The sequence below is a fragment of the Lepisosteus platostomus genome, chromosome 4, assembly GCF_059453375.1.
Source record: "Lepisosteus platostomus isolate fLepPlt1 chromosome 4, fLepPlt1.hap1, whole genome shotgun sequence".
In the NCBI taxonomy this organism is placed as follows: domain Eukaryota; kingdom Metazoa; phylum Chordata; class Actinopteri; order Semionotiformes; family Lepisosteidae; genus Lepisosteus; species Lepisosteus platostomus.
This window is the reverse complement of record NC_142614.1, coordinates 522,978-541,195: the sequence shown is the minus strand read 5'-3', so window position 1 is coordinate 541,195 and position 18,218 is coordinate 522,978. Positions and strand designations below refer to the sequence as shown.

The following is an 18,218-nucleotide window of genomic DNA, read 5'->3' as shown; positions in this document are numbered from 1 at the left end:
GGGAGGACGAGTGCTGTTACCAGTGTGTCTTTGTTGCTGTAGTGGACCATCCAGCCCTCCTTGATGGTGGTACTCGACTTGCGTGTCGTCTGCCTCACAGACTGGACCACTCTCATGAGAGGAATATAGCCCATAGCACTGGGAAAGAATTGATCATTTTATTTCTTGAATAAAGAATTCTTATCCCAACACATTTCTAACAATGCTGACCAAAAATAATGAGGCCTAAACAGTTAAAGAGAGATAATGCAAGCTCAGCAACTGAGTATAGACAGCATATACAACACATTCTCGAACACTGAGGGACTTTAAACCAAAAACCAGGCCACATGAATGAAGAGCACCTGAACGAAACATGAACTGAAGTTCATGGTGAAAGAGGACATGCAGGCACAGCCACTCACCTCTGGTCACAGCTGGTTCCACTTAGGCTGTCCTCTGGGAAATTGTTCTCCGAGTGTGATCCCGGGATAATTCCAGAGTCATCAGAGTCATCCATGAGGGAGGATTTGTCAGAGTCTCCAAAATCACTGGTGAAGTCCATGACCACTTCAGGGTCTACATTGGGGCTCAGCATGTCTGTAGGAAGGGATCTGTGATCATTACCCCATACTATCCTACAACACCTTGGATGCCACATTTTCAAAAATCATTTTCTTTTGCATAACCATTTTTTGCTGTTTAGCTTATGAACTCTGCATTGCTTGTTTAAAACATTAGAAGAGTTTGCCTTACTCTGTTATAGCTCGTACTGGTATTTGTCTCTGAAGATAAATGGTATTTAGCTTGTTTTTTACAACACAGTAAAAAAAAGACAGTAAAAAAAAGACAAATGTCTGTCGATAATCAGAAGCAATGAATTTAAATAAATAATGTACATTTGAAAACAGGGCTATAGCTTTAATTTCAGAGTCCAGACAGTGCTAAAGTGCTGCAAGTGTAGATGGACCACTAGCACAATCACATCTCCAGAGGAAACCTTTCTTGGGGAACAGCTAATCACCAGTTGTAGGTGTCAGTGTCTGTGACACAGCACCCCTGTGTAAAGGGCTTGGAGAACACCCCAAACTAGGAAAGATACCAGAGATCCTCAGCAGTTCCCTTACCCCCATTAATGATGGTCTCTCCCAGGCAATCATTGGGCACCTTATAAGCACAGCGCTTGTGGCAGTTAAACTTGCAGTCTGCAGGGAAGGATCAGAGGAAACACATCTTGATAACAGTTGTCAGTAAATGGTAAACAATTTGTAATAGTAATAATTAACTTTGTAGCAAATACAAAAAAAAACCATGTTCAATGTTTTTTTCACAAGATTGTCTCATTACAGTGAGCGAAAGAAGAAAGATAAGAGTGATTGATGGGTGGACTGGCACACAGTTGAGCCGACAGATTGACCTTTGAAAGATGGACAGAGAGGCCAACAGATGCACATTCAGAGGGGCAGACAGTTGGACTTACCCTTGCACTGCAGACCCTGCCTGAAGAGCCCGCGGAGCAGTCTCTTACAGTACTGGCACACCGTGGGCCGGGTGTAGGAGTGGATGGCGAAGGTATGGGGAACCTTCACCTTGGACAGCAGCATCTTGTCCAGTTGGATGGGACGTCCTGAGTAGAAGCGGCGTGCCGGGGTCCCTACCTCACTGGGAGTCCGGGGCTAAGGGGCAAAAGAGATTAGTCAGAAGAGGAAGTGCTGCAGAAAGGATGGTTAAGAGAGGAAATGAGGAGGTTGCAAATGAAAAGAGGACATTCAGTCCATCTTCTTTGTTTGGTTTCTAGTAGCTAACTGATCCAAAGATCCTGCCAAGCCAGTTCCTGAAGAATCACTGTCTAGTTCAACACCACAGCTAGAGAACTAGCAACAAACAGAGTCGGTGTTCTTCCAGTGTGTGGCGGGACAGTGTATTCTTCAGAAACCCATCAGACGTCAGATGAAGTGAGGAGTTGGGAGCACAAACAAGAGCAGAATTCAATTTCAAGCTTTATTGTCCCCTAGGGGAAATTTGTTTTACGGCACAGTCAAACACAACACTTATATTTACTAATTTACCCAGCCTATTACTGTTACCAGTACTTACTGTATGTTGCCAAACCGACAAGTGAAGCAGTATGTTAAGACACTTTCAATAAATGATTTGTAGAAGAGTGTAAGAATAGTTTTATCCACCTTAAAGTAAATGAGTTTTCTAAGGAAGAAGAGTCTCTGTTGGCCTTTTTTATAGATCATGTCTCAACATTTGTCCCATTTTAGGTTATTGTCAATGACCAGTCCCAAGTACTTATAGTCATCGACATTTTCAACAGGCTGACTATCAATTATAGTGGGTTGGGTGTGTGTGGTATTTTTCCTAAAATCAATAACCAGTTCCTTTGTTTTTTAAACATTTAACTTTAGGGAGGACTTGTTGCACCAGTTAGTAAAATCTTTAAGGATGGGCCCATGATGGTATTCTGTGTTCTTTAATAAACTGACCAGAGCTGTGTCATCAGCAAACTTAATGAGTTGTCTATCTGTGTGTTTGCTTTTGCAATCATTGGTGTACAAAATGTACAGCAGAGGGGACAAAACAGTGGACACAGTGGATGTCAGATAAGCACTTCCCCAATTTGACCTGTTGAGACCTGTGTTACGAAGTCTAGGACCCACCTTATCAAGTTCTCATTCAGATTGAAGTGCTTTGAGAGTTTCTGTGCATGCAACAATGGTTGTATTGTGTTTAAAGCAGAGGAGAAGTCAGCAAATAAAATCCTTGCAAAGGTCCCTGGTTGGTCCAGATGTTGAAAGACCAGATTTTACAATTACATCGTCTACTCTTCTCCTTTCCCTGTATGCAAACTGAAGGGGGTCGATGAGGGTTTGTATGCTCTTTGGGATGTGTTCTCTCAAGAGTTTTCACTGGGAGAGATGTGAAGGCTACGGGCCTGTAGCTGTTAAGGCCACTAGGCTGGGCAGTTTTAGGAATAGGAATAATGATAGATTTCTTCCACAGAGAGGAAATGATCTGGGAGTTTAAGGACATCTGGAAGAGAAAACTAAACATATTACAAAGCTGATCTGCACAAGATTGTAAGACCCTACCACACACATTATCTGGATCTGCACTTTTCTTAATATTAATTTTCCTAAAAACTCTACGTACCTCTGCTGTGTCAATATTAAAGAAAACCTCTCCAGATACAGGCTGAATAGCACTATGAGCTGAGGTGGTTGTAGATCTTATAATAATAATAATAATAATAATAATAATAATAATAATAATAATAATAATAATAATAATAATAATAAACTTTATTTTATATAGCGCCTTATGATTTTATTTTATATAGCGCCTTATGATGAGATCTTAACTCAAAGTGGGTATAAAACACATTCAGATCATTGGCCAGCTGTTGCCCATCCATACCATTTAACAGAGGTATAGTGCTGCCACTATGCTTCTGAGGGATATTGGCCATGATTTTAATGCCCTGCCATGCCATCCTGGTGTCACCTGTTGTCATGGTGTTCTCTATTTTTACCCTGTACTGATCCTTAGCTTTCCTGATCTCCCTTTTCACCTCTCTCTGCACTTCCTTCCTGAGCTGGGTGTCCTCTTGAGAAAAAGCTTGTTTCTTTTTTAGGAGAACATGATTAAGGCTTTTTGTTGCCCAGGGTTTGTTACTGGGAAAAGCCTTAAAGCTTTTGGTAGGGATGGTAGAGTCGACGCAGAAAGAAATATAATCTGATACCACAACAGAAAGTTTAAGAATAGTAAGTTTGCTTAAATCCAAAGGGCATGTGTCTCACCAGGCTGTCTTCAGTGGGGGTACTGGAGGACAGAGATTCAGAAGTGGACAGACGCAGGGACTGGGCACTGTTTAGAGATGTGGTGGACAAACGTCTCTTGCGTGCACCCGTGCAGTTATTGGGAATACTGAAGGCACATCGCTTGTGGTAGTTCAGCCCACATCCTACAGAGGGAGACAGAGACAGGTTGAAAACTCACAGCTACAGCTACTTGATTCTCACTGATTTGTCACTGGCTTACCTGTGAAAAATAAAAAAACACTTTCAATGTTTTGTAAAGAAAATCTGTTTTTACTTGTCTGCTTCATACAATGTAACAAAAAAACAATTGCATCACTATACTTACAAAAACAAACAAGTGAAACAGGTTTTGTAAAACATTAGGCAGTTATTAGACTGACTTTGCGTTCAGTTGGACATGTTTGGACAGGTCAGGCTTCCTCACCATCACACTTGAGACCCTGGCGGACCAGGCCGAACAGCATCTCTCCGCAGTGGTCGCAGAAGGCCGGCGCGCGGTACGAGTGCACATTGAGAGCATGAGGCCGGATCTGGAAATCCTCGAATGTGGCAGCAGCTGGAAGGACAAGAGCAAGCATGAGAAGAATGGAGACGCGTTCCTGAGACTCATGACAGGAGAGGAGCAGTTCAGTCTGCTCAGCAAAGCAAATCACTACCTGACGATGAACACAGACATTTCACACCTCAAATGGAGGACATAGAGAGGCCTGTGATAGTGTAGGGATAACTAAAGCAGTTAAAGAATCAAGAGGCTTCCTTTGCCATCTGAAACCTCAGGAGAATACACAGTCTGGTCTGTTAGCCTGTTCTGCATTACCCTCTTGCTTGCTGGGCAGACAGGTTTGATAAAATAGAAATTAAATCATGCTTCTCAAAATGTTGTTATGGTTTTGCGATCCTGCTACTGCTCCTTGCTATTAACTAACATATTTACTCAATTGTATGGCTGTTTCTTTCACCTCGTGTCTACCTGAGGCAGGAAGGATAAACAGAAAACCTGCTGAAGTCTAGATTTCTGGGAGGTTATAGCAGGACAGCCCTGACCCTGCAGCACTCAGGCCTTCGATTGTTCCTTCTCACCAAGAGCAGCTCTACTGTGCATCTGAGAGAGCTTCCTCCAGGTCCCAGCCGCAGCTGCCAGTCAGAGCTGAAGGAAACCTCTCGCAGACGATGAGCCTCAGCCCTCTCCTTGCAGGTGGCCGCAAACAGGAGATGTGGGGGTGGATGGTAGGTTTTCCCCCTTGGGGTGTCCACAGGACAAGAATAGAAAGGGCCCATCCCCCAAAAATAACAGAGCCCGACTCTACTCTAACCCACCCAAGAGCCAGCCCACTGCTCTCTGGAGGCAGCAGGGTCACGGTCTGTTAGGGTGTGAATAACACACGATAATAGCAACCACTGTCAGATTAACTGAATAATAGTAACAGAAGACTCATCTTTACCACAGCTTGAAACACACCCCTAACCCTGGGATTTCTCTTGAAAGGGTTGGTTATATCCGCTTCTAAAGCCACTGATTAAACAATCATACCTGTAAGCAGGTGGCTCCACCTCATGAAACTCAATATAGTGCAGAAGGCGCCTTTAGCTGCCAAATCTTCTTCATACTCCAACACAACTTGCTCTAAACTTAACTAAATTAACACCAACTTACCATTGTTGGTCCCTTTACATCCCCACAGTCTAAATTACCCCATGTGAGATTGTAGCTCCTTGGATTGTAATCCACCACCACAACTAAATATCAATACACCGCATGTTAACCTACTCATAGACAACAGAGGTCTTAATGGTTGGTACTTACACCTGACCTTCCTCCCTTTATAGTGCCTTAACCATCAAGTAGTATTACTACAAGCTACGTGCATAACATGCAAATTAATGGTGATGCACAGTGCTGTTGATAATCATGTGTCCATTTTGTTCAAAAATTTAATTGACAATGCAGTAATGAGTTTAAAAGTGTTTTCTCATGGCCCTGTATTGGATAAACTGGTTAGAAAATGAAGGGATGGATGTACACAATGTGTCAATAGAATAGTTTTGCTTTTCTTGAAAATATCAGAATATGAATGCAATAACATAATTAAGATGTAAAAATACTGTAAAATAAAACAATGAGATAACTTTCATAAACACCTTCAGTGTTTATGAAGCGGGTATTGATTAACAAGTATTGCTCAGCCTTTATGTATTAACTTGGAAAATAATTTGTCAGCTTCCTTCCAAATTCAATCCTGATTGCCTAAAGAAATTCTGCAATGATTTCAGCACCTTTAACAGCACTACATTCAGTGAATCTTCATTTCCACAAAACAACAGTACTTGGAATTGTACTCTGATGTGTTGTATGTGACCCAGGAGACAGCGTTATAGATTGAGTACAGTCTCTCTGTCCAGTTACAGTACATCTTTTTTCGATTGGACAATGTTCTAACTTCTTCATAGCTGCAAAAAAACTGCCACCTTACAGTATGTTATGATCATATTATGTGTATTATCTGAAACAAAACCACTTACATTTTTACAATTCAAATGTAATTCAAACATGTTTAAACATGAGATGATAGCCAGTGCTACTGTGATGAACGTTTTTGTAGATACTCTGTGAGATTGAACGCAAATTCAGCCATTGGTGTTCAATGCCAGACTGCTATTGTGCTTGTTCGGCCAATGATGTTCTGTGACAAATGAATATTTTCTCATGCTTTTCTATAAATTGCCTCAATGCCTGATTTGAACCTATAAACCTGGAACATTAGTTACAGTAGTCATGTTTAGGTTCTAATTGAATAATCAATCACAGTTCCTGTGTTCAAATTATAGTGCCTGCAGGGTCACCTGGAGGATAGTGATTGGGAGCCCTGAAAGGCATGTAGTCAAGAAAAGCCCAGTGCCCTTGTTTTAACCGTTTATAACACGTAAATAAATAGCTTATACTTTATTGCTATGTACAACAATGTGTGATTATATTTCTAAATAGTTCTCAATAACAGGAGCACTACATGGTGATCCTGATGTATTTACAGCTATTTTAAACTTAGGGGCTGTGATCACAAAAACAATTAAGTACAGTTGGCTTGTTTCACAGCTCCACTAGGTTAGCTGTGATCCAGTGATGAAACTAAACTAAATCACAATCAATCAAATGATCTCTCCATATGGAAAAAGGAACTACACAGCAGTTTGCAATACTGTTTTTTCAGTGTCACAGCAAAACTGTAGTTTAAAGGAAACGCAGGTAGATTTCTGCTTCTGTATTGTCTGTGCATGCAGGCTCATTTCGAGGCTGATGAAATGAGTGGCAGCCTCACAGCCAGATGCAAATGAGCAGCTGAGATGGTAGCTCTGAAACCGCAAACCGCCAGCACCCGCGGGACCTTCCTCTCACTGAGCGCTGCTGCTCCCTCCCAGACTGTGCGACTCTGCACTGCTGAGGCTGTGCTCTTTCTTTTTCATATGTCATCCAGGAAGGAGATCCTTGGGGCTCATAATTTTATCGAGCTTTACACTCTGCCAAACAAACTAATGGAATGCAGAAATCAGATATTTCTGTAAACCCATTCTGCAAAAACCCTCATTCAAAACATACAATATAGTAATTCAAAATATATATATGATAACATGCTTTCCTTGTTTCTTTAGGAATGCAACACAATCGGTTTTGTCCCACTAAAGATTCTATAAAATGGTGGTACTGATTGGTGAAAGGTAGAATTAACAGCTTGTGTGCGTTTAAATGAGACTCTTGTAGGAAAATGATGCTGAATGCAAGTTTACTTGCTGTGCTCTGCAAGGATCACCTAACCTCTGTCTTCAGGGAAATGAAAATCAGCATGAATGCACACCATTACCAGAGACTGACTGCGGGAAAACAGCAGAGATAAAGTCCTGATATGTGGAGAAAATGGGGGATGTTCTGCATTGGTAGATTTTTAAAATTATATTGGCAAGATTGTTAGAAACAATGATTGAAGTGGGCATTTCTAGTGGCTTAGGATAACAAAGAGTGCTTTGACTGCTCTCTGAAGTCCTAGCTCTGCTCTCAAAGCACTGAACATGCTTCTGGAGGCCTGTGTAGTCCCATAATCAACGCTAATGAGGGGAGAGGGGCTTCAGAGCCTTTTCCCTAACGGGCAAGTAATGAGAGAAGATCCCAGCTTCCTTCCCCATGGGGTACACCATTCAGAGCTGCCAGACAACTCTAACATGCATGTCTTTAGGTGGTAGGAGGAAACCATAACACTCATTGAAAAGCCAGAAGAGCACAATGTGCAAACACCACACAGATGGTCATTTAAGGCCAGAACTGTACCCAGGCTCCTGAAGCTGTGGAGCAATGGTACTAGCTACCATGCCAATGTGCTGTCCTGTTAACTCACCATACATTTCACAAAGCCATCAATTAAAAAAGTATAAAAGCACAGCATTTCAAAGGCACTTGCTATATCAAATGATGGTACTATTGTAAGGATGATTTTTTAGCTTTGCCTAAATGTCAGGAGTAAATCCACATATTCTATACTACCCTAGCTATTTAACTAGGACATGGTTGTGACTGACACATTGATTTTGACTGGATGAATAAAACAGTAAATTAACTGGGTTGGAAAGCAGGACAAGGGCTGGAGAGAACAAACACAGTACTGGCCAGGTGGTGAGAGCAGAGAGTTTGAGTTTAGAGTATTAAACACAAGGTATTTGCTGTTCAGATATAGCTATGCCCTCACATCATCAGGTGTAGGAAGAACAGCAGGGAATCAGTTTGAAAAACTCTGTGACAGTGTCGAGTGAGGGATGTCACAGGGACGCTGTGATTTAGACCAGAGGAGAAGGGGCAGGTACTCACCGGATAGAACCACCTCAATCAGATCCCCCTCCTGGATATCAGAAGCAGTTTTCACCAGCTGCAGGATGTTGTTGCTGCCAGTGTCATGCTTGAAGAGCAAGATCTTATCGTAAATCCCGTAGAAGCCGCACTCAGGAAACTGATGGAGGAGAGAGAGAGGGGAGACTCACATCAGTCTCTGTGTGCCGTTTAAGGTGTGCTGCCTGTTTTTTAATGACAGCTGCCAATATTTGCTTAGCAAAGTTTATAACCTGCTTTCCAAATAAAATCCATCTAATTTTAAACGAAGGAATTTATGCTAATATACATGTTGGAGAAGGGTCGACACACAACCAGATGAATCTTGAGGTGGCAGAGGTATCTGTCTATGCAGATGAGGAGACATGAAAGAAATCTGTAAAATCCTGAAAAGTACTGACAATTACTGCCATGGAAACTAGTCCAGAATACAAAAAAGACAAAATAAGGAACCAAAGACATGAGTAAACACAATGAGGGAATGAATTTAGATTGGAGTAGAGAAAGGGGTTTGGGGGATCAAGTTGCCTAGCACCATTGCTGAAGTAGATTCCCTAAGATCCTTAGAGAAATCGAATGAGCAAAATGAGCCTGTGACTCCTTCTTTCCTGTAACCTATACTGTGTTCTTGTGCTGTAAGCCTCTTTACTCACTAGCTTTTAATATACTGTACATAACACTACAATCACTGATGTATGTATATACAGTATGTACTGTAGATATATTGTTTAGTTAATAAAGGTAAAGAGTGGTTCCTGATTGTGCACAAGGGATGTTTTCCTCATTTTATATTGATTCATTAATTGCAGTTGGAAATAAAACAATGGCAAATAAGTGGCCAGTTTTCTACACCGGAAGAGGAGTAAAATGTCAAATGGCATAAAAAAGTATCATTTTTAATGGACTCTGCTTCAGAAGCGTCTTTACTGAGGAAATGCCACACCGCCTGCACAGCTGGTTAAACTGGGGGTTCCCCGCCCTGCTCCTGGGGGACTTATCTGTCTTTTGCTTTTTGCTCCAGCTGAGTTCTTAATCACAGGCTAATTCATTTCAGTTTTCTGTTTGAGGCATATCTATATCTGCTTTCTTGAAATGTTGAAAGGGATGTGTAATCGGTTTCAGGTTTGTTCCAATTCCTAAGGTTCATAACACTGCTGATCCAATGTGTTTTCTGAATGTAACCAACAGGCCTCTGCAGAAGAGGATAGTTTTCTCACCATATGCTGATTACCTATTAAGAGCTTTTTAGTTAGAAATCGGGGGAAGAAATTTCGGAACAGGCTGATTAATGTGTTGAGCTTAGAAACAATAATCCTGAAATCAAGTATTTTTTAACTTCAGGGCTTGGGAAAGAAAATGTCAACTGAAAGCCTGAACAAGCAAGCAGATAAGTTAAAGGTGTCCACCAGAGAAACATCACCAGCACAGCTGTCTGTCAAGGGTTAGGAACCACCATGTTAGACAGCGACTGTGACTGACCTCATTCTGCTGTGACGTGAGGTGTTAAATTCCACGGACCTGTGATGAACCTGCTACTTCTGTTACACTGGCAACGCATTAGAAAGAGCACATTTTGGGCTAAGATTCATCAATTAAAACTGTCAACTCGCTGCTACTAAATTACTGTATGCAGCTCCGGAGGTGCTGTTGAATTCAAATCAGTGCACAAATTAATTCAGTGTTTTATGTATACAGCCTTATGATACTGAAGACATGAATAATGATCTTTTTTGTAAGGTCTCAACAAGAGTGCTAGTTTCCTTTCCTGTTAAACCACTAATTAGATGAGTGAAGCAGGTCAGGACTTGGTGAAGAATGAGCTGGGGTACTTGGCAGCCCTTCTGAAATAGACATTGACACTTATCTTCTTAAAATGTTAAGAGACAGGCGAAAAAAATCACTAAACAAAAAATCGCTGCCCAACTCCTAACTTTTCATCCTGCATCTCTGGCTTCCCTCTGGCTCAGCTAGCATGGAGTCCCCACATGATGGTGCCCCAACCCGCTGGGGGGCGCAGCCTGTGGTAGCTCCTGCAGGGGGGGCACACAGGAAGGCGGCTTGCTCAGTGCTTGGAAGCAGAGATTGAGGAGGGCATTGTTTTCTCACCGCGCCCGAGGGCCAAATCTACACCCCACCTCTCTCCTGTTGTCACACAATGTTGCTTCCTAACAGGCACAGACGAAAAACAGTTCCCCGCACTGCAGCTGCCCCCTTCCATTAAATCAGACAGGCCTGGAAGAGAACTTTCTGTGATCCCCAGCGTGAAGACCCCAGCTTCAGCAAAAGTTCAGTTCATCAGGAGATTACACAGAGCTAAACCCAAAACGCTATGGTTTTGGAGGCTTATTTGCCACTTCCTTAAATTCTCATCAACTAAATTTCCACTTAATCTTCCCTTTAAGCATCAGCTAAGTGTTTTGACAAAAACCCAATTGAAATTGAAATGTTACTTTAGGAGAAAAACATCCATATTTAAAGTGTCTTATGTAAGCATGACCGGAATTTGTACTAAGAAAAGGGCAGTTTCAAAATATATACAAAAGACACATAAAGACTAAGTTTCAGATGCCTGGTAGCACCTAAAAAGGTAGTCTTCTAACTTAAAAGTTAAAATCCTTAGAAGTATAGCCAGGTTTCCTTTCACAATCTCAGAGTTGATTCATAGGTAAAATGGTTAAACAACAGAATGTTTGTGCAGAGCTCCTGGCAACGGTTACTATAGCTACTCCTGCAAGCAATCCAGACCAGTTTGGCAGGTGCTGACCTGATGACATCACTGGCTGTGCTCAGGTGTGGCTGGTAAAGAAACACATAGTGTGCTTTCTCAGCCCAGTGACAGCACCCAGTCACACCAATAGTCTCCTCTTTGTTTTGAAGTGGGACATTTGTAGAAAGATGCTTCACGGTCAATTGTGGTTGCACCCCTTGAAACTTAAAGATTCCCTGTGATTTTTACCATGGTTTTCCTACAGTTAATTCTGAATTAATTAACTTCTTGAACTAATGATGCAACTGGTAGCTGAGAAGAAATAAATGTGCAAAGATCTTGTAGCTTCTCGAACCAGGATACTAAATTATGATTACACCATGATAAGTACATATTTACATTTTATAGAGTATGCTTTCTCATATGCGGTTAGACAATAATTAAGGTCTTGCAAAGGTCCTTAAAAATTGAAACAACCTAACATCCTCGTATTGAATCCAAAATATGTCAGTCATGTTTTCCAAACAAAGATTCCAATGAATTAAATAATGAAAGCATTGGAAGCTGGTTAACTATATGGTATCTAATGAGGAAGATGTTAAAAATGAAAACCTTTAACTACAAGGACATTTAATGCAAAAATATTCCAATATCATTAAACCATTAATAAAACAAATGACAATTTGAGAAAATTTTGTTTGCATTTTTCTGCGCCAATGTAATAACTAAATAAATAAAATCAAGAAGATTCCCTTGAAAATGTAGATTTTGAGTCAATATAGAGTAGAGCAGTTTATTGTCATATGTACATACTGTATGTATGTCTTGGGACATACACGGTAGAGCAGAAGACACAGTAGAACAGATTATTGATGGTAAATTACATCCTATAATCCTTGTGCCATTGCCACAACCCTTTGCAGTGTGTCTCTGTCATGCATGGTAGTACCGTTGTACTACACAGTGATGCCACTAGCGAGGACACTTTCTATGCTGCATTAAAAGCTCATGAGTAGCTGTTTCCCCAAACCGCATCTCTTTAAGCACCGCAGAGAGTTTGTTTTTCAGACTGGCTACAGTATTATGAGACCAAGCCAAGTCGGTGGAGATCTGCAGACCGAGAAACCTGAAGCAGCTGACAGTTTCCCCTGTTGTGCCCTCGACGCTGATTGGGGCATGACTCCCTCTAGGTCTCCTGAAGTCCATAATGAGCTCTTTTGTCTTGTTGACATTCAGCCTGATAACTGAGGTGTCATCTGAAAACTTAATAATGTGGTTGGTGCTGTAAGTGGCTGTACAGTTGTAGGTGAACAAGGAGTACAGCCTAGGACTAAGACAGCTGCCTTGGGGAGCTCCAGTGTTTAGGATCACTGTAGAGGAGATATTGCTGTCAGTTTTCACCACCTCAGCTCTGCCCGTGAGGAAAAATTCAGTATCGAGTTGCAGATAGAGTTGCATAAACCCAGATTCCTGAATTTTGGGACCAGCTTGGCGGGAAAAATAGTGTTAAAGGCTGAAATGTAATCTATAAACAACATACTAACATACTGTAGGAGGCACACCTGTCTAAATGTTCCAGGGTTCTAAATGTTGAACATATTGCACAATCATGATATGTGAGCTGTTTAATAATTCAATTCAGACGTGTAAGCTCAAGAAAACACTAAGATTCTTTAACACAATATTAAAAGAGGTTTAGAATAAAAAGTCAAATTACAACCTGGGGCCTTTCTTTAATGCTTTAGCTGAGCTTGAGTGCACAAAATGGATTATACTTCCAGAGGCTGTTGCCAGCAAGTCCTTAGTGACTGACTGAAGCCAAATCATTAACCGAAGGAAAAGAGAAGAGGATTGTGATCTTGTTTTCTTATTAAATCACTTCTTTTTATTTTTCTAAAATGGTCTATCTGCTTCAAAGTACAGCACAAATGCTAGCAGGCACCAGCCAATCCTTAAGTAAAGTATGACCACCAACTACAGTATAACCTCTTTTAATGTATGTATGGCAACACTGGCCTCTGCTCAGTCGGCATGAGGAAAAAGATGTACACAGAAAGTACACAGAAGTCTTAAAAACAAGCAGCCAAGTGGAAAACAGAACCCAATTATTAGTATTAATATTAGTATTCCCAGCTGTGCTGCATATACTTTCTAGAACCTCTCCTCTCCTTTGGAACAGTCCAGGAAGAATGGGATGTCTCATCATCCAGTAAGTCACTCAGCGGTGTACTGTACTGGTACAGATTCCTCATACCACAGCCCCTCCAAGACACCTCCAAAGCCCAACCCTTTGTGTAGGACATGTGCGACATCTATATTTTTTTAATGAAGACTCCCACTCTTCATTAAAAAAATGCCCCAAAAAGTATTTAATACAAGAAATGCAAAGACAATAATGAACAAATTAGTATTAATTATTGTGTCCTGCCTTTTGTTTGGTTTCTCAGTTATGCTTGTTGTCTTTTCAATCATAGATGCACAGAAATATGATTTGAAAAGGTTACAGGCAGGTTGTTCTATGTGCCTTTCTGTTCAAGACCTCACTGCTCCTCTCCTGACATTGAACACTGCGGGAAGGAATCAAAAAATGATTTTCCTTCCACATTTGGGGCTGTTTCTGATCCAGATCTCTATACATCTCACTGTGCATGTCTGACATCACTTGCCAGCCTTCAAAGTTGAAACAGTAATCCCTGATCTATATTCCTTCAAACTCAGATAATGACAAAACAAGCTGCATTGTTTTTGCTATCAAACCTTCTGGTTGTCGCTGTATCCTTTGTCTGGGCAGAGGACCAAGCAGCTACAGTATGCCTTAAATTACTCTTATTGGCTTCATTCAAACAATCCAAAAGATGCTTTTGTTCTACTAATAAAAAATCAACTTAATGAAGAATGAAAGGACTAATATATAATTGGGGACACAATGTCATCAGTGTCGTGCTATAATATACTGTACATTCAAACCACTAACAAAATAACTAGAAGTCTGACCTTTAATAGTTTGAGAGAAATGTCTTTCAGAAAGCGAAGTGTGATATGGTGCTCGCACACTATAGTTCGGCTCACCAGAAGTTCTGCAATTGTGCAACAGACATGGCCTCAGCTTCGACATGCAGCGACCAGATGGGGAAATGACTTACACGTTTTCTGTGCAGAGTTCAGAGAGGTTTTCACTCTGCAATCGATATCACACACATCACACATTCATCATGTTTATCACGGTAGGACTCCAGAACTTACCAAATTCTGGCACGAAGTTTTCTCTTAATTAAGGATATTGTCCTCCACTGATTCCAATCAGATTCCTCCAATTACTGTACAATAAAACCTTACTGACTCTCCCTGTAGCCTGGATTAGTCCTGACTGTTCTGTAATGGCTCTTTAATGTGTTAATCACCAGATCCTAATCACTTAAGCCCACAGCAAAGCCCTTCTTTGATGTATTGTTAGTGCAGAGTACAGCAAAAGGCAAGAGCTTTCTCACTCAGCTGGGAGGGGTGGTCACCAAACAGCCAGTGCAGTGCTTGTGGGGTCTGCACTGCTACTGTAACTGTCAGCCTGGCATTCAGGGTCTTTCATAAGACCACCGAACTCCAGTGCCATTTCTCTCTGCCTCTTCACATAGGATGATTCACATCAATTCATACACTCCACTCCATTAAAAACACAAATTAGTACAACAAACAGAAGACGTGCTGTTGGTTTAAAGTGGCTTACTTTCAGTTTTTTCACCAGTATATAAAGAGTTTTTAAACAGCTTTAGAAAATTGCTTGGTTTTGACAAGAATTAGAAGTCACTTCCATGTAAAGATTAACGTTAAGAGCAGGAGATGCAATGAATTATGGGTAAGAACATGATGTATATAAAAACACAAGAACAGCTGCAGATGCGAGGAAACCATTTGGCCTGACGAGCGCATTTGGTAGTTAATTGATCCAAACCTCTAATCTACTAATATTGCATATTCAGAAGTTTATTTAGGTTCTATTTATATTTTACTGATACATTTATTAATTTATATTTGGGTGGCACGGTGGTGTTGTGGTTAGCGTTGCTGCCTGGTGGCATTGCGACCCTGGGTTTAACAACTGGGTTCTGTCTGTATGGAGTTTGTATGTTTTCCTTGTGTTCGTAGGGTTTCCTCCTGGAGTTCTGGTGTTCTCCCACAGCCCAAAGAAATTCTGGTTGGTTAATTGGCTACTGGGAAAACTGCCTCTGGTGTGAGTATGTGTGTCAGTGTTAGTGTCTGTGAGCCCTGTGATAGAATGGCGTCCCATCCAGGGTGTACCCTGCCTTGCTGAGATCTTTTATTGGATAAAACAGTTAGAGAATGGATGGATGAATATATTATAATAAATACATAACAAATATTAATACATGTCAAGTCAAATTGATTTTATATACACAAAGAGATATTATTAGAAGCATAAAAAGTTTTTTCTCCCGAGCAGTTATGAAACAAATATGAGAGTAGGATCTTGGGTTGTTATGAAAATTGCTCCACTAGTGTGACATTTTCATGCTTCGTGTCCCTATTTAAGTCTGTAACACCATGTTACTGGGACAAAATATTTCTTATTTATAAGGAATAACACTTCTAAAACATGGACCAAGCTTTCCTTTGATGCGGGGAAAAGAACCACTCAAGAAGAAAGATCTAGACTCAGGTCCGAGCAGTTGCTCTCGAGACAGGGCACCCAGAAGATCTCTCCCTACAAGCCTGGCTTGTGAGCTGCCCAGTCAGCAAGTGTAGGCATACCAGACAGTCGTTCTTGTTAACCAGATAGAGAATAAAGAAAGCACATGTCTGCAGAGAGAGCTACGGCACCAGCACTGTAACTGGGTCCCCTTGAGCTTGGCAGCTCTGACATGCTGAGTGAAATAAAGCTTCCATTGTGGCACACTGGCGGCTGGGGTGGGAGACGCCCCCACCCCTCTGCCCCTCGCCTTGGTGCTGAGTCTGACCACTGCTCTGTCCGCTCTGCCCAGCTCCCTGCTGAGACTCTATTCACAGCCCTGAGCTCATTTGTTTGTCTTGTGAGGTGGAGTCCCCTTGGCCTCGACAAGTTGTTTTTTCCTTGACCTTCATTCAAACAGAACTGTTAGCACGCTGGAAGGACTATGGCTGTGAAGTTTTCAGTTTGCTTTTTTATGTCTCTTAAACTTTTAGCCTCTGCTGCCTCCCTACAGATTTAGCATCAACTTCACATAACAGCACCCATTGATATAAACATACAAACACCAGCATTTTTATTGTTAGAAAGTGAAGAATAACTTCCCAGTTAGAAAATAAAAAGGAAGCAAATTTCCAGCTGAAACTGTTAAATTATAACCATTAAAAGATTAGCACAACATTCTACAAGGGAGCTGTGTATTTTTTTCCTTATTAGAAGAAAACAGCTACAAGCTTATCATGGTAGGGACTGATTTATGAATGTAGCATTCTGGGATATGATGCCTTTGGAGGCTTTTATTTGCCTTAAAGATACCCTCTGCAGTACACACAGCGACTGCACGCCAACCTCCGTCCTTGTAAGGGACCAGCTGTGGAGCAGCACTGTGTATCCTGTGCATGAGTCATGGAGAAGAAGAGGTAAATACTCACATATGCCAACGTAAACACTTCAGCCAAGACATCAGCAACGCACGCTCACTTTCACAGGCAAACAAATCACAGCAGAGCTGGAGGCCTCTTCCTGGCCATTCCAGCAAAGAGTCGCTTTCTCTGAAAACACTACAGTGCAAGTGCTCACTTTTTATGCATTTCAGAATAGCCTCAGTAGGGCTGTGGTTGGTATAAATGTCCTAGATGTTTCCTTCTTTCACTGTGTTTGATGGACAGTAACCCACACTTGGAAGTGTTTTTCACAGTACAGGGACTTAGATGCTCCAGTGTACGAGGACATTTTGCTGTGCCCCTGGCAGTGTGTGTTTGCAGTGCCCTGCTCCAGGTGGAAAATAAGGGAAGGACACAGAACTAGTCAGATCCATTAACATGGAAACAATTTTGGTCAAGACTAAACCTGAAAATCCATTTGGCATAAACTTTTCTCAAGTTGGAGCGTGTTCAATGCACACAGAAGAAAACACATCTTATGACTTTTTAATTATTAGGCTCCATCCTTCATTTCTTTTATAAACTGATAGTTTGCAAAACTCTTTTCCTATGAGTAAAAGTTTGTTTCCTAATTTCTGGAAAAGCAGAAATCTTGAAACAAATATAACAAGTGTAAAACATACAGGGAACAGAAACAAAGTGACTTAGTCTGTGTTTACACACAGGTTTGGAAATAATAATAATAATAATAATAATAATAATTGCTTACACTTATATAGTGCTTTTTCTGGACACTCCACTCAAAGCGCTTTACAGGTAACGGGGACTCCCCTCCACCACCACCAATGTGCAGCATCCACCTGGATGATGCGACGGCAGCCATAGTGCGCCAGAACGCTCACCACACATCAGCTATCAGAGCAGAGTAATGAAGCCAATTCACAGAGGGGGATTGTTAGGAGGCCATGATTGATAACAGCCGATGGGGAAATTTGGCCAGGATGCCGGGGTTACACCCCTACTCTTTTCGAGAAACACGCTGGGATTTTTAATGACCACAGAGAGTCAGGACCTTGGTTTTACGTCTCATCCGAAGGACGGCGCCTGTTTACAGTATAGTGTCCCCGTCACTACACTGGGGCATTAGGACCCACATGAGCCGCAGGGTGAGCACCCCCTGCTGGCCCCACTAACACCTCTTCCAGCAGCAACCTTAGTTTTTCCCAGGAGGTCTCCCATCCAGGTACTGACCAGGCTCACACCTGCTTAGCTTCAG

At 41.5% G+C, this 18,218-nt stretch overlaps 1 protein-coding gene across 1 annotated transcript in view; it reads right to left on the bottom strand.

The window, feature by feature from the left end:
* The window catches only part of prkd2 (protein kinase D2), a 40,355-nt gene that overhangs the window by 11,818 nt on the left and 10,319 nt on the right, over window positions 1-18,218 (bottom strand). The window contains exons 2-8 of the mRNA XM_088627278.1: window positions 8,656-8,794; window positions 4,231-4,362; window positions 3,786-3,949; window positions 1,460-1,655; window positions 1,107-1,184; window positions 405-579; window positions 21-138 (exon numbers count right to left, since the gene is read on the bottom strand). Coding sequence (XP_088483404.1) covers window positions 21-138; window positions 405-579; window positions 1,107-1,184; window positions 1,460-1,655; window positions 3,786-3,949; window positions 4,231-4,362; window positions 8,656-8,794 — 1,002 coding nt within the window. The remainder of the gene's footprint in view (window positions 1-20; window positions 139-404; window positions 580-1,106; window positions 1,185-1,459; window positions 1,656-3,785; window positions 3,950-4,230; window positions 4,363-8,655; window positions 8,795-18,218) is intronic.